Source organism: Zygotorulaspora mrakii, chromosome 2 (assembly GCF_013402915.1).
Source record: "Zygotorulaspora mrakii chromosome 2, complete sequence".
Lineage (NCBI taxonomy): Eukaryota > Fungi > Ascomycota > Saccharomycetes > Saccharomycetales > Saccharomycetaceae > Zygotorulaspora > Zygotorulaspora mrakii.
The window spans coordinates 1,218,952-1,246,816 of record NC_050720.1 but is presented as its reverse complement, the minus strand read 5'-3'; the positions used below and the strand labels follow the sequence as shown (position 1 = coordinate 1,246,816).

General features: G+C 39.9%; 11 protein-coding genes and 2 non-coding genes across 13 annotated transcripts; 6 read left to right on the top strand and 7 right to left on the bottom strand.

The window, feature by feature from the left end:
- Positions 1 to 81: 81 nt before the first annotated feature.
- Positions 82 to 5,181, top strand: USO1 (Uso1p; the record flags this gene model as incomplete). The annotated part of the gene is made up of 1 exon (XM_037287418.1): positions 82 to 5,181. The coding sequence occupies one exon, from the start codon at positions 82 to 84 to the stop codon at positions 5,179 to 5,181; it is 5,100 nt and encodes a 1,699-aa protein (XP_037143313.1).
- A 98-nt stretch (positions 5,182 to 5,279) lies between these two features.
- Positions 5,280 to 8,576, bottom strand: SMC6 (DNA repair protein SMC6; the record flags this gene model as incomplete). The annotated part of the gene is made up of 1 exon (XM_037287417.1): positions 5,280 to 8,576. One exon carries the CDS (start codon positions 8,574 to 8,576, stop codon positions 5,280 to 5,282), a length of 3,297 nt encoding a protein of 1,098 aa, XP_037143312.1.
- A 369-nt stretch (positions 8,577 to 8,945) lies between these two features.
- On the top strand, positions 8,946 to 11,594 carry NAM2 (leucine--tRNA ligase NAM2; the record flags this gene model as incomplete). The annotated part of the gene is made up of 1 exon (XM_037287416.1): positions 8,946 to 11,594. One exon carries the CDS (start codon positions 8,946 to 8,948, stop codon positions 11,592 to 11,594), a length of 2,649 nt encoding a protein of 882 aa, XP_037143311.1.
- Positions 11,595 to 11,620: 26 nt separating this feature from the next.
- Positions 11,621 to 13,741, bottom strand: CTF3 (Ctf3p; the record flags this gene model as incomplete). Its single annotated transcript, XM_037287415.1, has 1 exon — positions 11,621 to 13,741. One exon carries the CDS (start codon positions 13,739 to 13,741, stop codon positions 11,621 to 11,623), a length of 2,121 nt encoding a protein of 706 aa, XP_037143310.1.
- A 166-nt stretch (positions 13,742 to 13,907) lies between these two features.
- Positions 13,908 to 15,164, bottom strand: CSR1 (Csr1p; the record flags this gene model as incomplete). Its single annotated transcript, XM_037287414.1, has 1 exon — positions 13,908 to 15,164. The coding sequence occupies one exon, from the start codon at positions 15,162 to 15,164 to the stop codon at positions 13,908 to 13,910; it is 1,257 nt and encodes a 418-aa protein (XP_037143309.1).
- Positions 15,165 to 16,019: 855 nt separating this feature from the next.
- Positions 16,020 to 17,927, top strand: HG535_0B06250 (uncharacterized protein; the record flags this gene model as incomplete). Its single annotated transcript, XM_037287413.1, has 1 exon — positions 16,020 to 17,927. The coding sequence occupies one exon, from the start codon at positions 16,020 to 16,022 to the stop codon at positions 17,925 to 17,927; it is 1,908 nt and encodes a 635-aa protein (XP_037143308.1).
- Positions 17,928 to 19,078: 1,151 nt separating this feature from the next.
- Positions 19,079 to 21,493, top strand: MBP1 (transcription factor MBP1; the record flags this gene model as incomplete). Its single annotated transcript, XM_037287412.1, has 1 exon — positions 19,079 to 21,493. One exon carries the CDS (start codon positions 19,079 to 19,081, stop codon positions 21,491 to 21,493), a length of 2,415 nt encoding a protein of 804 aa, XP_037143307.1.
- Positions 21,494 to 21,630: 137 nt separating this feature from the next.
- PSA1 (mannose-1-phosphate guanylyltransferase) lies at positions 21,631 to 22,716 on the bottom strand (the record flags this gene model as incomplete). Its single annotated transcript, XM_037287411.1, has 1 exon — positions 21,631 to 22,716. The coding sequence occupies one exon, from the start codon at positions 22,714 to 22,716 to the stop codon at positions 21,631 to 21,633; it is 1,086 nt and encodes a 361-aa protein (XP_037143306.1).
- A 112-nt stretch (positions 22,717 to 22,828) lies between these two features.
- HG535_0B06220 (uncharacterized protein) lies at positions 22,829 to 23,392 on the bottom strand (the record flags this gene model as incomplete). The annotated part of the gene is made up of 1 exon (XM_037287410.1): positions 22,829 to 23,392. One exon carries the CDS (start codon positions 23,390 to 23,392, stop codon positions 22,829 to 22,831), a length of 564 nt encoding a protein of 187 aa, XP_037143305.1.
- Positions 23,393 to 23,709: 317 nt separating this feature from the next.
- HG535_0B06210 (sterol desaturase family protein) lies at positions 23,710 to 24,633 on the top strand (the record flags this gene model as incomplete). The annotated part of the gene is made up of 1 exon (XM_037287409.1): positions 23,710 to 24,633. The coding sequence occupies one exon, from the start codon at positions 23,710 to 23,712 to the stop codon at positions 24,631 to 24,633; it is 924 nt and encodes a 307-aa protein (XP_037143304.1).
- Positions 24,634 to 25,502: 869 nt separating this feature from the next.
- On the top strand, positions 25,503 to 25,591 carry HG535_0Btrna7K. The gene is given in 2 exon segments: positions 25,503 to 25,540; positions 25,555 to 25,591. It is a non-coding gene; the product is annotated as a tRNA-Lys (tRNA).
- Positions 25,592 to 25,702: 111 nt separating this feature from the next.
- On the bottom strand, positions 25,703 to 26,953 carry MRI1 (S-methyl-5-thioribose-1-phosphate isomerase MRI1; the record flags this gene model as incomplete). Its single annotated transcript, XM_037287408.1, has 1 exon — positions 25,703 to 26,953. One exon carries the CDS (start codon positions 26,951 to 26,953, stop codon positions 25,703 to 25,705), a length of 1,251 nt encoding a protein of 416 aa, XP_037143303.1.
- A 295-nt stretch (positions 26,954 to 27,248) lies between these two features.
- On the bottom strand, positions 27,249 to 27,330 carry HG535_0Btrna4L. The gene has a single exon. It is a non-coding gene; the product is annotated as a tRNA-Leu (tRNA).
- Between the last annotated feature and the right edge of the window lie 535 nt (positions 27,331 to 27,865).

The following is a 27,865-nucleotide window of genomic DNA, read 5'->3' as shown; positions in this document are numbered from 1 at the left end:
AAGAAAACATATAGATGAATACCATGAAAAAGCGTAACAACGATAGCAATTGAGGAAATAGAAAACGTGTTTGTGATCTCAATGGAGTTGCTACAGGGCTTTATGCAGCCACCGAAGGCTCAGTCTGTAGATGAGACAATTCCGACCTTATGCGATAGGGTAGAGAACGCTACTTTGATTGGCGACAGAAGATCTGCTATATTGGGTTTAAAGTCGTTCAGTCGTGAATACAGGGAGACAGTAGTTGCTCTGGGGTTGAAACCTTTGCTGAATACTTTGAAAAGGGATTTCGTGGATGAGGCATCCGTGAAGGCGATCTTAGAGACGCTCTTAATTCTATTCATAAGAGGTGATGGAACAAATGACCTAACACGAAGCTGGATTTCGCAGCAGTCTCGTTTACAAAGCGGAAAATATCCTTCGCCATTGGTTATGAAGCAGGAGATGGAGACAGTAGATCAGTTTTCTCTTTGGATCGCCGATGCGATCACCCAGTCTGAAGAAATGGTGCATCTCTTGATTCAGCTGTTGGAGACAGGCAATTTCCACGTTCGATTATACACAATACAGATACTGGAAGCGCTTGTGGCGACTAGGCCTTCGAGAGCGAGAACTTCTATCACTTCTTTGCCAACAGGTGTATCTACTTTGGTTTCATTACTGGACGACGCTCATGAAGCGGTTAGAGATGAGATCATCTTATTGTTGATGGCAGTCGTGAATAATTCCTCGCATGTACAGGGTCTCGTTGCTTTTGAGAATATATTTGAAAGATTATTTTCTATCATTGACGAAGAAGGAGGACTTAGGGGCTCCATTGTCGTTAATGATTGCCTATCGCTAATCCACAACATCTTGAGATACAATACGTCAAATCAAACTTTATTTTTGGAAACTGGTAACTTGCCCAAACTTGCACATATCTTAAATGAGCCACTCCAGGAGGAATCTTTTTTTTGGAATGAGCAAAGAATTATTAACATCAATACAGCATTGGATATTGTGACTCTTACGGTTGAACCAGGTACTACCAAAACAGAAAAGCATCAAAATGTTTTATTAGAATCAAATGTTTTGATGATCGTGCTTAGGTTGGTCTTTTTTCCTAATATTCCAAAGAAAGTAAGGCCTGTTGCTGTTCTTGCGGCTGCTGATATGGTGAGAGGAAATAAAGTATCGCAAAGAGAATTTAGTAAGATTGATGTTCCCTACTTTGATGCCTCTTTACCTGCAGATCTCATCAAAGCTGATGAAAGTGATTTAGTTCCCGTAGTTGATCTCTTAATAAATTGGGCTCTATATGCAAATTCCATTCATGCTTTCCCAACAAGAGTATCAGCTGTTGAGTTACTTAAATCTTATCTCAAGGGTAATCAGGAGCAACAGTATAAATTCATACAAGAACAGATTACTTATTATGAAAAGAACGGTAATGCTGACGAAATCGCGAATAGACACAGTCATTTTAAATGTAACCTTTTCGAGGCACTATTCGATTACGATCCTGATTTAAAACTGAATCCTTATAAATTGTATTTTACGACAGATTTATTCATGTATCTATTCGAACTAGACAATGAAGGTAATGAATCGCTAAGAGAAATGACGCGTCATATGAGTACGGGGAATGATCTTGATGGGGAGGAACAGTTGTGCTCTATTCAAACTCTTAGTGAGTTACTTATTACATCACTGTCATCAGATGATGTCCGTATACCGATATCCTACATTACTATTCTGGTGTTTTGGTTGTATGGAGATCAGAATGCGGTTAATGATTTCCTTTCAAGTAAGGCGACGATCCAATCATTACTTTCTTTTTCCTATCAGATTGAGAGTGAGCATGATATGACTGTAAAGTGTTTAGTCACCATCTTACTGGGTGTCTCGTATGAATTTTCATCGAAAGATTCGCCATTTCCAAGAAAAGACTATCTAGAATTCATTACTAAGACGTTAGGAAAGGATAATTATTTGTCTCGAATCAAGCAATTCAAAGCAGAGTCATTGTTTTGTAAGGCTGATGCACAGGCGAATATCTTAGACCCTAGCTTCGATGAAAGTGGCCTACCTGAAGTTTATTTTAGCTCCACTTTTGTCTCGTTCTTTCTCGATAACTACTACCGCATCAAAGCTGCATTAACACATAGCCCTGATGAAGAGCCATGTTCCAAAATTACATTCGAAATTTTTGAAGAAGTACAGACTCGATGTTTAAGTCTGAAGGAAGAGCTAAAAGTTCTCAGATTAACAAGTCAAAAAAGTTCCGATTCTGTTGAGGAGCAACTGAGCAGCTTGAATGAGAAATATGATTCTGTTCTGCAAGAATATGAATCTTTCAAAACGAAACACTCCTCTTTGGAAAATCAATTTCAGGCGGCAACCAAAGAACTTGACAATTCAAAAGCTTTGATTAAAACGATTACCGAAGAGAGAAATCGACTCTATGAATCTAAAGAAGCATCTTTTAAAGATTGCGAGGAAAAATCAGATGAGCTCACAAAAATTAAACTCACACTGGAGACCCTAGAAAGAGAACTAAAGGGTATGAGAAGCGAAAAGGAAAAGGCAGAAAATGGTATAAACAAAATGAACCGGGAACTCCTTTTACTTACGAAAGATAATGAAGAATTGCAAAATCGAAATAAACAACTTGAGAAGGAAACAGGAAAACAGATATATGATCTGCAGAAAAAGGGAAAGCAGTTAGAGAGTGTTTTATCCAAAAAAGATGATTCCTTCAAAACTGTGTGTGCTGAGCTAGAGCAAACTAGAGAATTGCTCAAGGAAACAAAAGAACAACTAGTGGCAGAAACTAATGAGTGGAAGGCAAAGTTTCAAAGTCATGATTCACTTGTTTCGAAATTAACAGAAAAATTAAAAAGTCTGGCAAGCAGCTACAGGGATATGCAGACTGATCGCGATGATCTCCAAAATCAGTTGTCCGCAATAAGTTCAAGGAACGAGGAACAGATGGTCAAACTTAAGGGTTCGCTTGATAATAGCATGCTGAAAACCGAGGAACTTGCATCTCAGAACAAGCAATTAAATACTGATCTTCAGGGTTTGAAAGATACCCATAGCCAAGAAGTTAATAGCTATAGCAAGAAGCTCTCATCTGTTTTAAAAGAAATGGAGATACTCAAAGAGAATATCCATACTTTAGAGGTTCAGCTGGATGCAAAACAAGTCGAAGGAGTAAATAATGATGCCACCAACCGTAAATTAGAAGAGACCTGTGCAGGCATGGAAAAGCGTATTCAAAACTATGAAAGATTGATCCCTCCGCTAGAATCGCGTTGCAAAGAATTGGAGAAAGAACTGCAGGATTCACAACTTATGTCATCTTCTCTTCAAAAGGAAAAATTTTTAATGCAGAGCCACTTAGATGAGCTATCGAATGCTTATAAAACTTCAGTTGAGAAGATAAAAAATCTTGAAAAGGAACTTGCTCAGAACGCTACATCTCATGAAGAAACCGTAGAGGGATTAAATAATACTATCAATGAGTTACATGGAGAAGCTTCTAAACTGAATGTTAAATGGGCTAGTATGGAAGAAAAAATGGCTGCAGCTGAGAATAATGTTTCGCAAAGGACTGAAAGCGAGCTAGAAAGGCTCAGAACAAGCAAACAAGATATTGAAGAGAGCTGCAGCGTCAAGGACCATGAAATCTTGAATTTGAAATCTGAATCTAAAAATTTGGAAACGAAAGTGGATTCTATCTTGGATGATTTGAAACGTGAACAATCCATCAAGGATCAACTGCAGCACCAGCTTGAAATCTTGAAAGAATCCAAAGCGGAAGTCGAAGCTGAAAAAAAAGCATTAATTGACGAAAATGAACGCTCACAAAGGCTTCTCAACAACAAAGAAGAACAACTCAAGGAGTCCAGTGAGTCCTTCACATCCGACTTGCAAAAGATGAAAGAAAAGCTCAATTCAAAAACAAAGGACATGGAAGGTGAGATTGAGCATCTGCGGTCGGAATTGAAAAACAGAAGCCTCGAAATTGAAAAAGAGAGGAATCTTTTGAAGCAGGGATCAGATTTGGTTACTCAGGGATTATCTGATAAAGTTGGGAAACTTGAGGAGATGCTGAATTCTGAAGAGCAAAAAATGCGCAAAAAATCGAAAGAACTTGATGTAGCCAAGAGCCTTGTCGAGAAGCTTAAGTCCGAGAATAAAAAGCTATCAGTTAGCAGTAAAACAAACATTGACAACTTGCAAAGCTCGTACGAGAACAAAGAGAAAGACTTCTTGAAAGTCACGGAGGAATTACAAAAACTCAGAGTTTATGAGGATGATAAAGCGTGTGCATTACAAACTCAAATAAGTGTGCTTAATCAAACTATCAATGAAAATTCCGAGAAAGAGAAATCGCTTAAAGCACAAATTGCTCAAAATGAACAATTGATAAATGTTTCTAAAAATGACGCAGCTTCTTTAAATGTGCAGATGAAGCTTAATGAAGCAGAACTGAAAACCCTCAAAGAGAAGAGCAGTGCAGCAGAGATGCACATTAAGACGCTCACGGCAGAAAAGGAAGAGCTGAATGAAAAGTTCAAAAAAGAAACTGACAAGCTAATGGATAATAACGGAATTCTTGAATGGAAGCTTCAGGGACTTATGGAAAAGATTAAATATTACAATACTGCGTTTCGAGAAAGACAAAGCTTCAAAGATCATGTGGACATCAAGGATCAAGATTTAACAGCTAGTCATGCTCTTGGGAATGGAGATGAAACACCGGCTCAAGCTGATCATTTTGGATTGAATAATGACATATTGGAGGATGAAGTGCAGTACATGGCAAGACAGCTCGATCATTGGAGGACTGTGATAGAGGAAAAAAATGTCGCTTTGAAAGTGAGCGAGAATTTGAACGAGAGCTTAAGTGATGTGGCAGATGCTCTGAAAAAAGAAAATGCTTCACTGAAAGAGCAAACCCAAGAGCTCTTAAATGTTTCGGAAAATAAGAATTCAAGCTCCGAAGTAGACGATTTAATGCTTCTAGTAACAGACCTTGATGAAAAAAATGCGAAGTATCGTGCAATGTTAAAGCAAAATGGAGTGAATTTTAGCTCTGACGACGATGAAGAAGACGAAGAAGACGGAGAAGACAACGGAGATGATGATGCTGAAAATGAAGATGAGAGTGAAGATAATAGTGATAGATAATTTATGTAAACGAATGAATTCTCCCGGTAAACGTAGGAGTTTGCTGTTAAAATAAGAATATATGTATACATGTATGAAGATATCGGAAAGACCACCAATTATGAGTAGTAGTTCGAGTTATTCTGTCTCTGCGGATCTCGCATTTTGTGGATACTAACACCGCTACTGTCGACATCTGCTATTTTCCCAATATCTTGGGGCGTAATTATTATAGTTTGGGTTCTCGCTGAATCTTTTAGCTTTTCCATAATTAGCTTTGTACCAATTTTCCGATTAACTTGATCCATGAACACATCAAATTCATCGAGCGCAATTATTCGCGATCTCATAGGTTTCCATGTTGCGAGCAACAATGCCATCTGAGAAAATGACTTTTCCCCTCCAGAAAGCGTGTCAACATTGCGAGCCTTGGTGTCATTGGAAGTGAGAATAAAAATGTTCAGGCTTTTGTTAGGATTATCGAAGTTGAGGTTTCCGGAAAAGTTTCTGACTCTCAGAGAAGACCTAAAGTCAAGATCTGCGTCCAAACATGTAGTTCTTCTTGACGACTGCAAATTTTGTAACCGTTCTTGTATGGATTTATACAGCATGTTGAGAGCCTTATCAATAGCAGAATACCTTTCTTGACCTTCCCTGTACTTATCTCTGGCATTTTCAAATAACTTTACAATCTCCTGTTGTGATAGTCCCATTGTCTTCTTTGCTCTTAAAATCATGTTGGAAATTTTTTCTAATTGGCGTCTTATCTCAAATTGATCGTTTGGAAGTTCAGAATCTTCGCTTTGCTCCTTGGAGCAAAAATCTTCAGCATCTCTCATCTGACTTTTTATTCCATCTTCGAGAATTTTGACATTTTCCTTGAGCCTGTCAATATTCTCGGTATAAACCTTTATTCGACTCTCGTACGCGCCTATGTCATCATTGTATTTTTCAACCTTACGATGATGAGTATTGGTATCTTCTTTCAGTTGCCGTAGTTCCTCCTGAGCTGCTAAAAGAGAAGTTTTGGACCGTTCATAATCTTCCCTCAAAGGATGCACTTCCTCACTAATCTGATCCATCCTCTTACTCAATTCTTCCATGGTTGCTTCGTAACCAGCGATGGCTTGTTCCTGGCTCTTCTTTTCATTGATTTTAGATTCTAAGATCCCTGTATCAACTTCTTTGCCTATATTCATTTTTATCTCTGCTATTTTCATGTTGTTTTTCTGCCGTTCCTTCTTGATGCTCCTGTACTCCTGATCAACAGATACTATCTTTGAGCTAATGTGAGTGAGTCTTTGTTCAAAGTTATCTTGTGTTGCTTGAATCTCGGACTCTTCTTGTTGTATCAAATCCTGTATGTACTTCGTTGCGTCGTCCGAAGAACCAACTTTAAGTCTGATTCTCTCTTGATAATCCATAGTGTCTAACCGGTAGCCGCCAGATATCTGGAAACCGGAACGCTGATCTCTTAGCGCGAGTGCCATATTGACGTTGCGCGGCTGTTTTCTCAAGAAATTTCTGGCATCATTCTTATCCTCTATCAATACAATTTTCTCAATCCTATTCTGATCAATAAATACATATTCAGCTTCATCTTTTGAAAATTCAATTACATCTGATATAGTCGGGTGAGGACACTGTGCCTTTCCATTGGAGTAATCAAACTTATTAAGTCGATAGGTGATTACAGGTATGTTGGCCCTGATGCGGCAAGATCGTATCAACTCATGCAGTAGCTTATTATCTCTGTGGTTGGTCACGACGAATGCGCTCAGCGTTGACGAAACAGCTCTTTGTACACAACGTGCCCATTTCTCAAATCCTGTCTTGACGGTAACGAATGCACCCAGAGGACCGATGGGAGGGGTCACGAACTCATTTGACCTTCTTTCTATAGTGTGCAGCAAAGATGGCATATTTTCGTCAAAGTTAGTTAGAAAGTTGTCTTCACCTTGAGAAATTCTGTGCAAGTTTGTTTTCCTTCTCCCTAGACTTTGCTGAAGGTTATTAACTGCACTCCTTCGCTCCTCATTTAGTCGCCGTTCCTCTATTCGTAAATCCTGTAAAGTTGTCGATAATGAACCAAGATTCTTTTCCAGCTGCTCATTCTGAGCTTCGAGGAGGCTCAAATCGCCTCTCAATCTGTCTTTATCCCCACCTGTCTCTCTTTCTAATTCACCTTTGAGGTGTGAGATAGTATTTTCAAGTGTTTCCAAGTTGCTTTTACAGCGCCCTATATTTGTTTCCACTTCAAGCTGATTGCGCTTTTCATTTTCATATTTCAGTTTTATATCCTTCAAAACTCTACGAGCTTCCTGATGTGCATTATCTTTTTCTGCTACTAAAAGCACTTTGGTTTCTACTTCAGCTTCCGTCTCACGTTTGCTATTAAGATGGCTTTCTATCTTTTCTCTTCGTACTTCAATCTTTGTGGCTACTTCTTTGCTCTTTATTTCGAGCAGTTTTATCTCATCTTTCAACTTTTCGCACGATTTTGTATTTATCTTTACATCGATCCAAAGTGATTTTCCTTGTAGGCTTCTTTTTTTTTGGTTTAAATCTGTAGTTTCGTTCAATTCACGAAGGAGCTTCCTCGCATCCTCATATTCTTGTTTTAATCCGTTGAGATTCTTTAGGTGTAAAGCCAGGTTATCTTGTGCATTGTTGTGTATTGTACGAGCTTGGTCTAAATGGGTGGATATTTCCTGTAGCAGAGTTCCCTTCATGAAATGGCTATATTTGTCGTAGGGTGTACTAGCTGTCAAAAAAGATCTAGCAGCATCCTGTGATAAAAAACACATTGGATTATTGAGTGGCACAGAAAAATAGTCAACAATTGCCTGAACATCTTTTTTTTTACTACTTATCTCCTTCCCACATACTGATTTTATAGAGAATGAGGTGGTTCCATTTTTTTTTAGGGCCCTCTCAATAATGATTTCACTGCCAAAACTTTCCTGGTGATAAGAGCCATGATTCTCGTTATCCAAGTGTAAAGTGATCTTCGCTGTGCTGCATCCCTCACGGATTAAGTCTTTAAGAGCAGTACCTCTATTGGTATCACTTGCTTTCGCACCTAGACAAATAGATATAGCAGTCAATATAGCGCTCTTGCCACTTCCATTACTACCTACTATAAAATTTAGCCGCGGGCCTAATTGTAATTCAAAATGTTCGTGACACATGAAATTTTTTAATAAAATTTTTTTAATGTAGCCAGCAGGTGACAGTTCTGAGATATCTCCATTTAAATCTTCATTGGAGCTCTCATTGGTCTCAGGATATTGAGTCATCTGTGCATACTGATAACGTCTCTTTTTATTGACTTGTTTAGCATTATCATACTCAGAAGCAAGTGAATGCAACTCCTCTTCAAAATCAGGAGGTCGTTTATTGTTGTTAAGGATCATTTTTCTTTTTCATTCGCAGAACCTGCTGTTTTAATCCTGCTGTACCTTCAATGGTTAAAACTAGCTGGAGCCTCTGGATATCACAAAAAAAAAACACTGTTTGCACCAACAAGAAGATCTGTAGATAAATGTGTTTCTCAAAACTGGTCCTTCTATTTGCTCTGAATTTTATAATGCTATCTTCGTTGTTTGAAGTGTGTCTCAATTATTTGTTGATATTTGCAATATTTCGCGTGCAGATGTCATCACCGAATGAATATTGTTTTTTCATCTTCTAAAAATTAAAAAAGGCTACCTAGTTCAAGCTAATCAATAGATGCAGTAGGTGATTGATCGCTGCTAATAGGGTTACAATTGAAGCTAAATTGGATGCTTAAAGGGTTACTACCGCTGGAGAGGCATTTCCATACCACCAGCAGAGCAGCTAAAGTCTCTAGATTAATCGAAATCGGCGAAAAGTGGAAAGAAAAAACACTCAAAGGGACGCCATCATTGTTCCGAGATGATGCTAATAAAAATATTTATATATTATCGATGTTTCCATATCCATCTGGTATACTGCATATTGGGCATTTGAGAGTATATGCTATCAGTGATTCGTTGAATAGATTTTACCAGCAGAAAGGTTACAACGTTATTCATCCCATGGGATGGGACGCATTCGGATTACCTGCTGAAAATGCTGCCATTGAAAGAAATATTGATCCCTCTGTCTGGACAGCGCATAATATTGAGAAAATGAAAAGTCAAATGGGCAATATGCTAGCGAATTTCAATTGGGAGAGAGAGCTTACTACATGTCATCCCGACTACTATAAATTTACTCAACTCATATTCTTAAAATTATTTAAGAATGGCTTAGCGTATCAGAAAGAGTCTGAAATCAATTGGGATCCAATTGATAAGACTGTCTTGGCGAATGAACAAGTGGACTCTCAAGGAAAATCGTGGAGATCGGGAGCAATTGTGGAGAAGAAATTATTAAAGCAGTGGTTCCTAGGAATAACAAATTTTGCTCATGATTTGCGAAGTGACTTGAAGGCACTGAAAAACTGGCCATCAAAGGTGAAAGCAATGCAAAATAATTGGATCGGCGAATCAGCGGGCAGTGATATTATGTTTGAAACTAACGATCCTCAATTCAATTTTATTAAGGTGTTTACAACAAGGGCAGAAACTCTTTTCAGCGTCGAATATCTAGCGCTTTCATTGGGTCATCCTATCGTTAAGAAACGCGCATCGTCAAGCAGTGCGTTTGAAGCCCAGGTAGAATCTGCTCAAGCCCTAGATGAAGATTCCAAAAAGGGTTTTCTTATTCCAGATATTACAGCATTCAATCCATTAACAAAAAAAAAAATACCTGTTTATGTGGCCTCCTATGTTTTGGACAATTATGGGCACGGTGCGGTCATGGGATGCCCTGCCCATGATGATAGAGACTTCCTGTTTTGGAAGGAAAACAACGGCGAGTCACCTATAATACCCTGCCTCGCCCCATATCCGAGTACCACACAATCGAATGAGTTACCTTTTATTTCACAGGAGGCGGTTATGTCGAAAGGTACTGGAGAATATGAAGGCCTATTTTCCACCGAGGCGAGAATAAGAATTACAAACAAATTACAAGGGATGAGTTTAGGTGAGAATGTTATACTTTACAAGCTAAGAGACTGGTTGATAAGTAGGCAGAGATACTGGGGAACGCCGATACCGATTGTACATTGCGACCATTGTGGGCCTGTTCCTGTTCCTGAAAGTGAATTACCGGTTGTTCTTCCTGAAGTGAAGGGTCTGAACTCGAAGGGAAATCCATTATCTCAGATTCCGGAGTTTGTTAACACAAAGTGTCCTTCTTGTGGTGAACCTGCAAAAAGAGAAACTGATACAATGGATACTTTTATGGATAGCTCATGGTATTTTTTCAGGTTTCTTGACCCAAATAATGATAAACTTCCTTTCAGTTACGATAAAGCAACAAAAAATATGCCTGTCGATCTCTACATTGGTGGTGTCGAGCATGCGATCTTGCATCTTCTATACTCGAGATTCATCTCAAAGTTCTTGGCTTCTATTGGAATGTGGGACGGAACACAATTGAAAAATGAGCCATTCAAGCGATTAGTAACTCAAGGCATGGTGCATGGAAAAACATTTGTAAACCCTCAAAGTGGCCGCTTTTTGAAACCTGATGAGATAGAATGTACAAGTGACTCAGAAAAACCATTTCTCATAAAAGGGACAGAAATTGAGCCAAAAATATCACATGAGAAAATGTCCAAATCCAAATACAATGGTGCTGATTTCAATGAATGCATTGCAAAACATGGTCCTGATGCAACGAGGGCCCATATTTTATTCCAAGCCCCGATAGAGGATGTTCTCAACTGGGATGAAAATAAAATCATCGGTGTTGAACGTTGGTTGCTCAAGACCATGACTTTAGCATCGAGCATTTCTCAAAAAGGATCATTTAAATTAGAGTATCAGATTCCGTCTGATCTGAACCAGGCAGAAGCTATGTTTCACAATGCGATACAAAAGCTGCTGAGTTCGATCACCAACTCATTTGAAAGATATCTGTCTCTTAATACTGTGATTTCGGACTATATGAAGCTAACAAACCTTCTAGATGGCGCGATGAGAAATGGTCAGGTCAGAGAAGAAATGTTGATGCTTAATTTGAAAAAGCTTGCAACAGTAATGTATCCTGTTGTCCCATCAGTATCCGAAGAACTTACTGAAATAATTAATAAAAGTCAAAATTGGGAATGGAATCAATACAAATGGATCTCGGTAGAACCAACAATGGAGTCTAAGGAAAAAAGTTTTCAAATTGTAGTGAACGGAAGAATGAAATTCATGCACGTCGCAGACAAAGACTTCATAAAAGGCAATAGAGATGTGATTCTGTCCCAATTGATGGCTCTTCCTGAAGGTAAAAAATACCTATCCAATAAAAGAATCAAGAAACTTATTATGAAAAATAACGTCATTAGTTTCATTCTAGATAAGAAGTGAGTCGTAAATCATGTAAATAAAGAAAACTAGTCGTAACCCGTACTGTATTGAGACAGGCTTTTCAAATATGTAAAAAGAAAAGACGGAATATTGGAATACGGACCTGAAAAAGCCAACTCTTTCAATAGCTCAACTTTCAGATCCGCAATGGTCTTGACCGACCCTAGCCATCCTTTCTTGTCATTATTCCTCAACGTAAATTTTCTGAAACCTCCCTCCGTAATAAGCGCTTGATAATTGTGCAAAGTATTATGTTTTAATTCAATTTCACGGAGTTTAACAGAAGAGGTATATGATAAAGCTGGTATACCAGTAATCGAGAACAATATTCTTTTTTTAGGTTCTGTAGTAGGGAGGTACAGATTGTTGATCGTAGTTCGAAGAAAATCGATGGGAATTTCGACAAATTTTCGGGAACTGAGAAGCTTATTTCTCCATAGGTAATTCGTTAAGTCCATAATAAATTGATTTTGATATTGAACAAGTTTGTTTTCTGGTTCCAAATCTTCCAGTTGTTTTTTGGCATCAATCAAATAGAGGCAAGAAGCATCCAACAAAACAGGGTCATCTGTAACAATAAATCTGTTCATAATCTGCGGGGTCATCAAGGATATGCCCTTTTGAATATGTGGAAGAATATTCATAGTTCTAGTTATGAGCATCGTTATTTTCCTGTCATCAGATTGAGTAGAAAAATCTGATGTCACTAAATCTAAGATAAATCGCAATATTTTTATCCTTGAATTCAACTCAATTTCATTTGTACTGCTGTTTTGAAATCCAATGCAGTTTATTAAAGGTTCGATAATTTCTGGGAACATAAACTTGTGTTTAAACTTTTCCAAGTGGCAGTAGGCCACGATCTGCATAATTTGCTGTTCATGTCGATTCAGGTGAAAACTTTCGGACTGCACCACTAGAAAAATTCTTGCCCAAAAATAAGAGAATGCACTAGGATTGTTCTTCAAGTTAGTTAGTGTTAGAAAACTTTTCATAATTGGCTCGATGAAGTCACCACTAATTTGGCAAAATCTAGTAATGCCATCGATTGTATTTTTTGCAGTTTGAAAATTTTTTAAATGTGAGAGAAAGATCATGTTCAGGTTAATGGAAATCCACTTCCATGCCGCTGCTTCGTTGTTTTCTTTTTTTGTGAGCTGTGTGACATATAGCAACTGAGGCAACGCATTTATATCCATAAAAAAAGGCTCTACATTTTTTGGTTCAATTATATCGTTCCACTTCCAAGCCAATTCTATTAACGTTCTAGTATTTCGCAGCTGAACGTTGCCTGAATTCTCCATAGAATGATTTACAGGATTTAAATGTCTCTTGTCAGACGGTTGCAATCGATAGAGATATGAAGACAAAATTTCCTCAATTATTTCAGCAGTGAACTTCGAGGGGGATTGATCCACTAGAATAGCTTGAATTTTTTTTAAAAACGTCTCATCTATTCGAAAGTCTTGCAATGTTCGCAGCCTCCTAGCGTTACATTTAAGGTTGCTAATCGCATCAGAGATTAGTTTAGAGTCACCGATCAAAGTTCTGTAACGAGAAAGTATTAAAGTTGCGTAGGCTGTACCATATTGATAGCTAGGTTTTGAACCTATTCGCTGCAGCAAAATAACCTTCCAACGCTGGACATCCGAGGCAGAGGAAGAAGACCACGTAAGGATATATGTAAGCCAGTGCTGAAGATAGCCAAATTGCCATAAGTGTATCCAAATATCAGATTCCCTAATTGAGTCTTTTTTATCGGTCCGAGGCAATAAAAGGAAATAAACTTGAGCTAACCATTTAGCTAGTGCAACTTGTATTTTCGTAGTCGTCTGTAGCTTGAATTCGGATATAGCAGTGGCAGTTCCTAAATTTCTTGCAACTTCTTTCGATACATCTCTTGATATATAATCATTCGGGAGCAGGCAATTTTCTATGATGTATAATTTGGTTGAAAGAGAAAGAATTGGAGACATACATAGAAAACGAATCAAAGTAATCAACTGAGAGGAACTCAAGCCAAATTTGGAGGAACCTGAGTACAGTTGGTCCAGCCATGATTTTAGGAGATGCTGAGGAGTTTCCAGATTTGCGTTTGCAATTGATTGTATAACGTCTCCGAATTCAGTTCCCATAGGTTCTCGCATATTTTTTCCAATCTCATTTTCTTTGTTTGTTTATCATCTTGAAACTTGAAATCTTAAACCTAATCGTAATTGTAACAATGTCCCCCACTAGTGACACTAAAAAAAAATTATGCGCATAAAAAAATACAACTGTATATAATGTAAATGTATCTATGAATACCCCCCCTTAAACTTTCAACATACCACTTATATCATACACTGATCTCGATCTGACGTATGGGTCAAGTTCAGAATAATTTTGGACGAGTTTATCGCCTATTTTGGTCTTTTCATTCAGATATGCTTCTGAGTCAGCTTCTGAACTGCTTTCAATCCACTTAACTGTCGCATCGATGAATTCTTTGATCAATTGAGATCTTTCGGATTTGATCTTCGTCATAGACTCTTGATCGTTTAATTTGACATCTTGGCATCCATCCGGTGCGACATAATGATCCATATCATGTTTGTTGGAGCCTCCAAGATATTCCGGTATTTGGTCCATGTCTATAAATTGATTCAAATCTTTGGCATTTTTAGTAAACATAATCTTTGAAGCCACGACAGGATCTAACCAGTTTTTAATAATATTCCAGATTGGAGGGAAAATCCAAGGTGCTTTGTGAATGAACATATGACCTAAACTTTCTGGATAGTGTGCCTCAAAGCAAGTAATTAAAAATTTTACAGGGGTATAGTCCATATTAGAAAGCGAGAATCCTGTTAAATCGAACAAAATAGTAGACGTCTCAACCGGTTTTTTGAAAAATAATTTCGCCTGTTCAATGACTAATACACAATATTTTTGAATTTCTTCCTCTGTTTGATCACTGGAGTAGTGCACTTTTGGTCTTGCTAAGATTATTGGTCTTCGCTGTTTGTCAAAACCACAAATAATAGCTTTTTGTAACTCCAGATTTTTAATGACCCCAGTTTCCCCCTTCTCGTAAGCAGCACGTTCACCACCACAGATAATATCATCTACCTTACTCTCTTCAACTCTCCAACGCATCGAATGCGCTATCATCGACATTGCCTTGTCAACCTTCCACTTTCTTGCCCTTATAAATTTCAGTATCGATGTATCTGGCGTCTCGACCCTCAGCATCTCCCAGAACTCATCCTGGGTCGCTTGCGGCTCTAGATCTTTCAGAGTATCATGAACCGAATTTAAAACGTACTTGGACTCTTCTGTTTCCACAGGCGTCTCCTGCTCTTCCGAACTCTCAGAACCAAGGTACCCTCCCGATATTTTATCGAACAGAGACTTCTTCTTCTTGCCCTTCTCTTCAACGCTGGTGTCAGCTTCATGCGATTCAATTTTGCGGAATGCCCTCTCCCCATTGACTGGAATTCCCCAGAAATGGAACAAATATGTCCAAACTTGTTTCAAAATTTGTTCGTGGCCACCACTGAGCTTTTTGGGATCATTCTCATCCTGCATCTTCGATTTAACAACTGCCCTCTTCTTTGTTATATCACTCACGCTATTGACCGATACTGACGATATAAATTTATTTGCTGTCTACCTCCTCCAGCTATATATCTAGCTATGTATGTCGCCTAAGAAAAATCACACCTCAAGCAAGATCTCACATGCACAAGAAATAACAAACTGAAGGTGGCTTCTACTGAATTCACCAATTTTCTGAAAAAATATCAATATGAAGCAGAACGTCCCCAACAATTCTTACGCAGTTCAAGATGGTTCCCTTCGACTTCAATATGCTACTGAGACGCCTCGTTCCACCCCTCCCACAAACTAATGCGCAGGCATGTAAACAATAAATGCAAGCCAAGTATATTCACAAACTGAATACAAGATGAGAAATGAAAAGCATCTGCCATGCATCTCGAGCTCCTCGTATAGATCTCCATCTTAGCCATATATCATTCTTGACATGTTGAAATAAACCAAAAAAGAGAAAATGAAAAAAAAAAAATGAAAAAAATGAAAAAAGGACCATGAGCCGTTTCGAACTCCGGCTGAAAGGTCTTTTACAAAAGTAATCACAGAATCTCCCAAAAGGGTTCGAATTACCAATCAGAAATATCGAACAGCCTAATGGGGTAATTCCCCTCATGTATGCCCCAAAGAAGGTATTTGTGCACATTTTAGGAAAAGCTTCGATTTTGACTTCAAATTGACAAAAAAATCCGCAAACTCCATCAAGATACATAGAAAGATGAGCCATTGTGTAAATTATAGCTGAAATTGTGACACAATCAAGGCGATAGCAACTATCTAGTTAAGGCTACTCTGTAGATCTGATCGGTAGAGTTTATTAATCTGGAAAAAATGGGAATTCGTGGAGACGGCGTGGAGGCCAAGGAGAATATTAGCTGCACTATTGTTGATAATGTGCCATCACATGTATCGCTTGATGCCAACGAGCAGCTTGTCTTCTTGAAGAATGGGAAGTACCATTCGAAAGAGGGGATAGCCGGGATTTTGAGCCACCCTAAGTCTATGCAGTATGACAGTTTGAGTGAACGGTTGCAGCACCAAGACGATTACGGGCTGCCCCAGCATCGGCTGGTGCTGCTGGTGCATGGACACCAGTCGCACAAAAATGCCACTTACCAACCTCTGCTTGCAGCGAAGCTGAGTAAGCTGGGGTACTTCGTGCTTAGAATTGACTTTCGCGGAATGGGGGACTCTGAGGACAACAGAGATGCGACAGTTGGTCGTAGCATTCAGCAGGATGTGGAGGATGTTGCTACAGTATACGACTTTGTTAACGATAAAGTGCTCTGCGAACGGGTTTGCGGTATGAAGCTTTCATTGGATACAATTGTTGCACATTCACGCGGTGTATTGGCGATGTTTGAGTTTGCCAGGGCATATCCTGAAAAGCACGTCGCGAATCTTGTCAATTCTTCTGGCAGATTTGACGGACAGGGATTGTTGCATAAGAGATTGAAAAATTCAATTGAGTGGCGGAAAGAAGGCGGGTTTTGGTGCGATTTAGCTCGTCATGGAACAACTGTTAAAAGTTGGATTCCAAAAGCCGAGACTCTGAGTGCAATTAATTTGGATACTAAGAAATTCAGTGAAATAAGTTCTAAAACCTGGGTTTTATCATGCTACGGTAGTGAGGATAGTGTTATCCCCAGCGACGCAGCTGGTAAATACTCAAACCTTTTCTGCGGTAGGCATACTTTAGAAATTGTTCCTGGGGCCGATCATAACTATTACGGTCTACCTGCTGATCCCAATCCTCTGAATTTGCCATTCCGCAAGGGACTGGTCAACTATTGCTATGTCCTTGTTGATAAAATAAGCGACTTTTTATCATGGGAAAATCAATTGGATAGATTTTACAAAAAAACTAAATATATTCTGGGTGCAAGTATCAATCCAGCTGATATCAGTCCACGTTGGCCCTTGCCATATGATTTTTCTAAGATTTCGAACTTCAGAGATCTGGGTGGCTATTCAACAATGTTTCACAACAGAAGAGTTAAAACCTGTTGCATATATCGTTGTGCAAACCCATGCGACATTACGAAAGAAGCTGAAGCATATTTCAATTACAAACTTAACATAAAACGTGTTTTTGATTTGAGATCGAGTACCGAATCTGTGGAGAATGGGGTAATCTCTATTGATATTCCTAATTTAGTGGAGAATATTTCGTTCAACAGTAACGCAAGTATGTCACCAGATGTCATGGCTGAACATTATCAAGGTCTTTTAGTATCATCTTATAGCTTCCCCAAGGCGTATATGATAGTCTTAAGAAATTCATTGGATTCGATGAGAAAATTTTTTCAATATATCTTGGCAGGCAGCTGTCACTCTAAAAGTGCATTAGTATTTCATTGTACCGCCGGTAAGGACAGAACAGGTATTTTGGGTATGCTACTCTTATCAATCTTAGGTGTTGATGATGACACAATTGCTAAGGATTACGAATTGACCACAATTGGGTTAAAGACTGAAGTGAAGCTATTGAAGAAGTTGGAAGCGAGAGGTGACTTGTACTACACTATGCTGGGAAAGGATTCTGAAAGACTAACAGAAATGTATAAACTGACTCCAGAAAAGATGTGCAAAACACTTTTGTCATCGAGGTATGAAGCTATGCGCTGGTTTATTGACGACTTCAATGAGAAGTACAAATCTGTCGAGCATTTTTTCTTGAACGAGTTGCACTTCAGTTTACATGATATCGGAAAACTAAGGGACATACTTTTGGAATAATTAAGACTACAGGCATTGGCGGGTACAAATGCATTTTATATAAATATCCATATTAATTATTTAGTATAACAAATTACTGACAGTATCAGTTTAGAGCAGCTCGAATGGTGCAGTAAGTATCTGGCCAGTCTTAACCGAAGGTTTCGGTATGATTTGTCACTCTGCAGAACTTATCACCATGCATTAATGAATGATTTGACTTGCTCAATACTGAGGCACTTCTGGGTCAAGCTTCCAGCAAAATTGCTTTATAATGTTACTTTCTGTCTTAAAATCGAATTTTTCTCAAGATTGAAAGGATTGTGGTGGCACTTTAAATATTACTTGATTCTCCCTCATTTGCACTTATAGAAGCTCTTATCTTTTGGTCACCATTCGATACTTACTCTACATACACACTCAGGCTATAGAAAGAGATAGGTGCAATGTAAAAATCGACATAAGAGATGCAAATCAATGCTTTCATTCTCTTTTTTTAGCCGCCGACGTCCGCATAGAGGCAAGCCCTATACATAAACGATGCTGGTTTCCGCGACAGGACGCAGGCTCAAATTCCTGTAGCTATAATGTAGACTTGTCCATTTGCTGTAGCCTTTCACTTAAGATTGGCTGCAAATCCCATTCTTTAAGTTCTTTCGCCACGGGAGCCACCGATTTAAAGATACCAGTTAAATGCTCCCCTGAAAACTCAAGAGATGATTAGACTTGCCTTGCACTGTGCATGATGTTATTTACCCCTTTAAAATAGCAATTGAGTAGAACACCAACGCTCTGTATTTGAATAGGTGCTTGTGCCACAATTGATGATTTGTTTTCTCTTATTTTTCCATTATCTCAATAAACTTACCACCGCATGGTATGGCCCTTATAAGTGTGTTCATCATACCGGGTAACCTGATGAAAACAAAGGATGGAAATGGATGAGGGATTGAGAGAACAAACGGCACAACTTATTGATTCAAACATAACAACAGTAATACTAGTAAGTGTTTTCATAGGTTTAATTAAAAGAATAAAGGAGTGTCTATATAAGAGGTGCCACAGAGGTGTTTCTTTTCCGTCATTTTTTAGTGCGCTCAATTTCGGTAATACGACGTAAAAACAAATCGCATTTAATTCAAAATAGCCCCCATTGAGAGAGGTAATTGACTATGTCAGGTAATCAGATATACTCTGCCAAATATTCCGGGGTGGATGTGTATGAATTCATACATCCGACTGGATCGGTAATGAAAAGGAAAAATGACGACTGGGTTAATGCTACGCACATATTGAAGGCTGCTAAGTTTGCCAAGGCCAAAAGGACCAGGATATTGGAGAAGGAGGTAATTAAAGAGGTCCATGAAAAAGTTCAGGGTGGATTCGGAAAATATCAAGGAACATGGGTTCCCCTAAATATAGCTAGGAGACTTGCCGAGAAATTTGATGTACATGAAGAATTGGGTCCGCTATTTGATTTCACAAGAAATGATGGTTCTGCATCGCCGCCACAAGCTCCAAAACATCATCATGCCTCTAGGACGGACTCCACAAGGAAGAAAGCCATGAAAAGCGCAAGTACTTCGGCAATGACTGATGCAAACAAAAGTAATTCATCAACCCCGACAAATCTCACATCAGGAATAGATATCGCAAATTCAGCGGTGCCCAGGAAAAGAGGAAGACCTGCAACAGGAGTGAAGGGTAAAAGGAAACTTGGTGGAACGCTGCGAAGATCACAGAGTGAGCTAGCATATCCTCGCCCAAGTATACCGAATTCATCAATTGCCACAACACAATTACCTTCAATAAAAACAGGAAATTTGGACTCTTTGGGTGAAGATTTTGATTCTGAAGATTTTTCTGTGAAACAAAAAGGTAGATTTCAAGAGTTAGAGATTGATGACGGATTATCGAGTGATATAGAGCAACAAGTTCAAGGACACTTGACGAATGATCAGCAATCAGATTTGAATAATATTACCTATCAAAACAATAAGAAAATAGGACAGCATGGTTCAATACAATCATCAAACTCCTCACCATCAATAACTTCATCACCTAGTGAATTATCAGAAGCGAATCCATTTGACCAAAGGTTCGGAAGTGCTGGGACTTCTCCAATAATATCAACAATACCCAGGTATTCATTACAATCAAGGCCACAAAGCTCTGATATTCATGATAAAGTGAATTCTTATTTATCAAAACTGGTTGATTACTTCATTTCTAGTGAAGTAAGATCAAATAAGTCTGTACCTACGGAACTATTGTTACCGCCGCCACAAAGTGCACCTTACATTGATGCACCAATTGATCCGGAATTACATACAGCTTTCCATTGGGCTTGTGCTATGGGCAATTTGCCTATAGCTGAAGCGTTAGTAAGAGCTGGAACTAATATACGATCAACTAATTCACAAGGACAAACAGCATTGATGAGAAGTTCAATGTTTCATAATTCATATTCTGCAAGGACCTTTCCAAAAATTTTTGATTTTTTACGCGATACAGTATTTGATGTTGATTCGGAAATGCAAACGGTTTTGCATCATATTGTCAAAAGGAAATCATCAACGCCATCCACGGTATACTACTTAGACACGGTGCTATCAAAATTAAAAGATTTTTCTCCGCAGTACAGGATTGAGTTATTATTGAATAGTCAAGATCAAAATGGTGATACTGCAACGCATATCGCTGCTAAGAATGGAGACAAAGTTTTTTTCAATACCTTAATCAACAATGGGGCACTAAGTACAATAACAAATAGGGAACGAGTTACAGCGAATGAAATCATGAATGAACAGTATGAACCAATTTTTACAAGAAATCAGTCACAAATGAATTCTAATGGGAATTTTTTACTGAATAGTAACAATAACAATAGCAACAACCATAATAGTAATAATATTAATGGGATTGGTAAACCTGGATCACCAAATAATGGATCAATGACCCCATTAACCACAACAACAGGAATGTCGGAATATATAATGTTCGCATCACAAGCAGCAACACGAATATCAAGATATATACCTGAGATGATTTCATCCTTGAGACAATGCTCCGAAGGCTATAACGAATTATATCTTAAAAGGGAGAACGAAATCAAGATGTTGGAAAAGACCCTGCATGACATGAGTAAAACGATTCAATCGGTCAAGATAAGAACGATGGAAACTTTACAAGTTGAAAATACGGACGACTGTAATAATAAGATTAAACACGAAAATGAAGAAACCAATAAATTGAAGCAACAGGTTTGTGCCGACAAAATTGCATTAATGAAACTCTTACAGAAGCGGCAATGGTTAAATTTGAACCATTTAATGAAAGAAGAAGAGACAGAACATGATAATTTTAAGAATGACACTACTAATAGTCTGGAGGAAAGGCTCAAATTTGTTATCGAATTGAGTCTTTTACAAATAGGACAAAAGAGTAAATTAGACAGAATAATTCAAACCACTGAGGACAACACGAAGGTTCATAAGTATCGCAAAATGATAAGCGAGGGGACGGAGATAAACCCAGAGGAAGTCGATGAGTGTCTTGATATTATTTTGGAGAGTTTAACCAAATAATAGAGTAATTAAACAAAACGGGGGTATTCTCAAACGAACAATTAAACATTAGAAGCTGATTTACAAGTTACGGGTATATTCTATCTGATATTATTAGTATTATATATATTTCTAAAGGTAAATTTATTTTCTTCTGGTTACATAATAATAGCTTCTTTAGGAACATTAGCAGAAATTGACTTGTGAGGCAAAACTTTACCTCCATTGATGTAAACTTCATCTTTAACTTCGACATCATCACCCAATACGGTAACACCTTCCAGACGACACCATTGACCGACGGTAGACGACCAGCCGACAATAGTCGATTTAACCAGTGAGTGGTTTCTGATAGTCGAGTTCGAGAGAACCACAGATCTTGTGATTCTCACACCATCACCAATGGTAACGTTTGGACCAATAACGACGTCAGGACCAACTTTAGCTGTTTCGCTGATCTTGGCACTTGGGTCAACAAGAACGTTACCGACGATATTGGGGCCAGTGGCCAATCTCTCGGGGTGTCTCTTCGACAAGGAGTTCAAGTACAGGACGGAACCAGAAAGGAAGTCCTTTGGCTGACCCACATCCATCCAGTAGCCTTCCAAGTCGAACGAATATAGCGATTTTTGCTCGACGAGGATCGGGAAAGTCTCCTTTTCGATCGAGGTTGGCTTCAAGTCGATCAAGTCGATGACCTCCGGGTTCAAAATGTACAGACCTGCGTTGATTCTGTTACCGACGAACTCGACCGGCTTCTCCACAAACCTGTCGATCAGATTTGGCGTTGCGATGTCGTGCACGATGACACCGTACTTGGATGGCTCGTCGACCTTGGTGGCGACAATGGTACCCTGGCCTCCGTGCGCCTTGTGGAACTTGGCCAGCTCCTCGAAGGGGTAGTCACAGATGACATCCGAGTTCAGCACGAAGAACGGCGACTTGTCCTTTTTCAAAACCGCCTCGGCCAGCTTCAAAGGACCCGCCGTGCCCAATGGCTCCGTCTCCACGGAAAACGTGATCGAGACACCGTACTCCTTCTCGTACTTCTTCAGCGTCTCCACCATCACCTCCGGTCTGTAGTTGACGGCCAGAACGATGTCTGTGACCCCTGCGTTGGCCAGAGCCTCGATCTGGTGCAGAATCATGGGTCTGTTACCAAACTCCACCAGAGGCTTTGGCACCGTTAGTGTCAATGGTCTCAACCTTGTACCGTAACCACCTACTAAAATTAAACCTTTCATTATCTAATGCGACTGTGCGAGCGAGAACCTTGCGACCTTGCGACCTTGACTAATAGCGAATGTCGAACGATTGCCAATCAAGGAGCTTTTCTAGCAAGAGAGAGGAGTGGCCTCAGATATACTTCCGTCGCTTGGAGAAACTGTTGTTTATATTAGTTTCCACCGGCATACGACACGACATGCACATGACACGACATGCACTTCCACTGCCTTTCCCGCCACGAGTGTCAAGACCGAGCGACATCTCAAGATCGAGACCCGAAACGCGCCACGTAACAAGTGCCACGTAGGCCCGGCGGAGCACAGTGGCTGCTGCGCTGTGGGCCAGACGGCCACGCGACCAGCGCGCCAATTTGCAGCCAGCGCGGCGGGCGCCGCGTGTGCGGAAAGCTGACGTGTCGCGTTTTCGCGTCGTGCGCGGCGACACCCGTGCACCGCGGCCGCCTCTTTTTGCCGCCGGACAGGGGCCCCTCCGCGTGAGCTGCCCCAGTCCGGCGGACACATCACCGCGCACGGCAGCCGGTCGCTGCATCACCGCGCACGAGATGTCCGGATTCGCCACCCCGATGCGCATTCTGCCCGGCCACGTCGTTTCGGGTATATCGTATCTCGTTTCAGACACCCCTGCACATCGCAATCTCGAGGCGGCAGCGGCGTGTGGGCGCACAGCGCACATCGTACGAAACGGTAACCCGTATCGCTGTATCGGTCGAGTATGTCGCTCGTTTAAGGCACATTGCTCGCTGGCTTGCTATCCCGTTCAGGACATATTGCAACCATCGCTGTTGCCTCTAAACGACACAGCTCTTCGCACATATATATATTAAATTGATTCCTCTCCCTCGCAGCTGAGGCGGGACGTCGATTGGAGGTTCGGACATAGTGATATAGAACGTGACAGAGAGTCTGACAGAGTTGTGTCATCTCGTCTATTCTTGCCTCCGAAGACCGCCAGCCGCCAGCCGCCCGCCAGCTAAACAGTGTGCATCGCATATGTCAGCTGTTTTCGGTAATCAATCACTAGTTGAACTAGTTCGTGCTCCCTCTTACACAAAAACGTTGGCGAATGTCTACGAGTTGCAGCCGCAACTGTCGTTTGCCGAGACGTACTGGGCGTCGTGGTACGCGTTTATGAACAATGACGTTTTGGCGACCGGGCTGATGTTTTTTTTGCTGCACGAGTTTATGTATTTTTTCAGATCGCTTCCATGGATGATCATCGACCAGATTCCGTGGTTCAGAAGGTACAAGATCCAGCCCACGAAGATTCCAAGCGTCAAGGAGCAGTGGCACTGCTTCAAGTCGGTGCTGCTGTCGCACTTCCTCGTGGAGGCGATTCCGATCTGGACGTTCCACCCGCTGTGCGAGAAGCTGGGCATCTCTGTTGCGGTGCCGTTTCCCAGTGTCAAGAAGATGGCGCTCGAGATTGCGTTGTTCTTCGTGCTGGAGGACGTGTGGCACTACTGGGCGCACAGGCTGTTCCACTACGGTGTTTTCTATAAGTACATTCACAAGCAGCACCACAGATACGCCGCGCCCTTTGGTATGGCCGCGGAGTACGCGCACCCTGTCGAGACCATGACGCTTGGATTCGGGACTGTTGGGATGCCCATTCTGTACGTGATGTACACGGGCGAGCTGCATCTTTTCACGTTGTCGCTGTGGATAGCGCTGAGACTTTTCCAGGCGGTCGATGCGCACTCGGGATACGACTTCCCTTGGTCGCTGAACAAGATTTTGCCCTTCTGGGCGGGTGCGGAACACCACGATTTGCACCATCACTTCTTCATCGGCAACTACGCTTCTTCGTTCAGATGGTGGGACTACTGTTTGGATACGGAGGCAGGCCCCGAAGCCAAGATCGCCCGAGAGGAGAGGATGAAGAAAAATGCTCTCAACAAAGTCAAGAGAAACTGAAGTGCGTTCTGCCGTCTACACCCGGCTCCATGTTCTGTTAAATATTCGTTCATAGATTACATTCGTATAACCCTATAATTATATTCGATTGAAAAGCGGTGGTTATGGCCACGAAGGACGCAGCGGCGCCTTAAGCAGGAAGCGTCCACGATTCTGAAGTCTAGCTGCTGGGAACAGTTTCTGTTGAAATATAAATCGATATTGTGAGATATATTAAAGAGATTGTTGAAATATAAATCGAGATTGTAAGATATATTAAAGAGATGACTTATAAGAATCAGAAAGAGACAATTGGTCTGTAAAACAAAATAAACGAAGTCAGATGAAACCCTAACAGAATGTCAATCGATAATGGAAAGATATCGGATGATAATCTATCACGAGACGTTTACAACTCAGGAGTCTGACTACGAAGGAGTCTATGGCATGGAACATGAAATAACAGTTGTACTGTGGATTCTATGGGACTAGAAATGGTGTGATGACGATGAAAATTCTTCCCTCGTCGTCCTCTCTTATGGTTCAATAGGCGCGAAGTATTAGGTATAAATACTGACGTATTTTCCAGATATTAATCCAAGTTCAATCAGTTTTATCTCAATTCATGATATAGAAAACCAAGGAATTATATATCTCTATAATTGAATATCATAGCATTATCATCAATGTCAAACCAAGTTACTATCGACAACGCCGAAGAAAACATTCTTTCTAAATAAATAGTTTTTGAATTCGTTCTATGTACCCGGAGTTCTACAGCGATGATCTAGCTGTTAGGAGCTTAGGCCGATGTTGATATCAACTTCTAGGAATGACGGAAAACGCACTGTATATATCACATATTTATTAAGCCCAACCACGAAAACTCATCCTTGTTAGCTCAGTTGGTAGAGCGTTCGGCTTTTAAGCAAAAGCGAGGACAACCGAAATGTCAGGGGTTCGAGCCCCCTATGAGGAGTTTTCGTTTCTTTTTTACCTTTTCTACCATATGGGATCATTATGAACGGGGAAATGTAGCCTCTACGAGACTTAATTAATTGCAGAATTCTGCTGCTTGTATATTATCTATTTATTCAAACAGCTTATCTAAATTAAAATTTCCGGTGGCATCTTTCGTAAAGACACCATCTTCAGTGATGATACCATCGATTAATTCATGTGGTGTCACATCAAAGGAAGGATTCCAAACTTGAACGCTTGGCGGTGCAATACCAACTTTCCCTTGTATTGGTTCTTTTGTAATTGAATCTAACATCGGCAATTCCGTTCTTGGATCAATAACAGTCCCGCTTACCAATCTAAATTCGTTTGGATTTCTTTGCTCTACAATGATGCCATTGCCATTTTCCGTAACGTTATCAATAGTTGTCTTCGGTGCGACAACAAAAAATTTAATACCAAACTGTTTACAAACGATCGCCAATTGATAGGTACCAATCTTATTTGCAGTATCACCATTACGTACTATTCTATCGGCTCCGACGAATGCAGCTTTTACAGGAATTTCACTTGTTTGAATTCTATAAGCAATTGAACTATCGGTAATTAATGTTGCTGGAATCAAGTCGTGAACCAGCTCATAAGCGGTCAAACGTGATCCTTGATTGTAAGGCCTTGTTTCAAGTGGGAAAACATGAGTCATCTTTGCTTTCGAATCGCATAATTTCAATTTTTTATATAGTACTTTGTCAACCGTTTTCGATTGTGCATCTTTCCATAGCGAACGAATAACACCTAGCGCCGTACCATAACCGGATGTTGCTAAAGAACCCGTATTACAAATTGTCAAAACGGCGAAATTCTCGTTAAAATTTTCCTCCATCAAACTGTTCAACAAATGTTTGGCACCATTATCACCCATTTTGACATTATTTGTCAGGTCTTCGTTCATTAAGTTGCACACGTAATCGAATAGTTTGGTACCCAAATCCTTCAAATTATCTGCCTTGGAAAGAACGATACGGATATTTTTTATCGAATTGAACAAATTAACAGCTGTAGGTCTACTACTTAACAGATATTCTAACCTTTCCAAGAGTCTAGTGCGAACGCCCTCCCAATTGGACAAATCATAAAACCATTGACTCTTAGAGTAAGATTCTGTTTGAATCAATTGAACTTCCATCAATATCGACAGTGATCCAACAATTGCAATGGCAGGTGCCCCTCTGACCTGCATGGTTTTAATTACTCGATAACCATCATCAATAGTGTGAATGGATATATATTTGGTAACATATGGAAGTAACAACTGATCCAATACGTTCACAGAAGCTTTGCGGGGATCTGTCTTGTCAAATTTAATAGCATCTAATGACATGAGGGCACCTCCTGAGATAAATTATAGTCTCTATGTCTCCAAAATCAAAAGTTTGTATTGCCTTTCTTATTTTACATTGTTCATATAATTTTTCAATGTTCATTGTCTGCCCATGCGATGATATGCTCGGAAGAGGATATATAAGAATAACATGCAGGAGAGGGAAAAGAACCAAGAAACGACTTTAACGAGTGCTTGATGGATTTAAAAAGACAGCCATGAATGTTAGCAAAAGTGTTTAATAAAGGGTCTGCTTTTAATAAAACTTCCGGCAAAAAATGAAAGAAACTTCTTATGATACCCGCGAGATTCGAACTCGCGCCTCCGAAGAGACCAGGACCTCGACCTGGCGCCTTAAACCACTCGGCCAGAGTACCAGACTATTTGTTAGAAGACATATATAGAAACAGAGTCATAAGACATGAAGCGTATTCTGAACACAAGCTGCACCCTGCGTAAAGTTCAAGATGAAGAGTGTTGATGTTAAAATATAAATCGATATTTGGAAAGGATGTTTTCTTCGGCGTTGTCGATAGTAACTTGGTTTGACATTGATGATGATACTATGATGTTCAATTATAGAGATATATATTTATAAAGAATGTTTTCTTCGGCGTTGTCGATAGTAACTTGGTTTGACATTGATGATGATACTATGATATTCAATTATAGAGATATATAATTCCTTGGTTTTCTATATCATGAATTGAGATAAGACTAATTGAACTTGGATTAACATCTGGAAAATACGTCAGTATTTATACCTAATACTTCGCACCTATTGAACCATAAGAGAGGACGACGAGTGAAGAATTTTCATCGTCATCACACCATTTCTAGTCCCATAGAATCCACAGTACAACTGTTATTTCATGTTCCATGCCATAGACTCCTTCGTAGTCAGACTCCTGA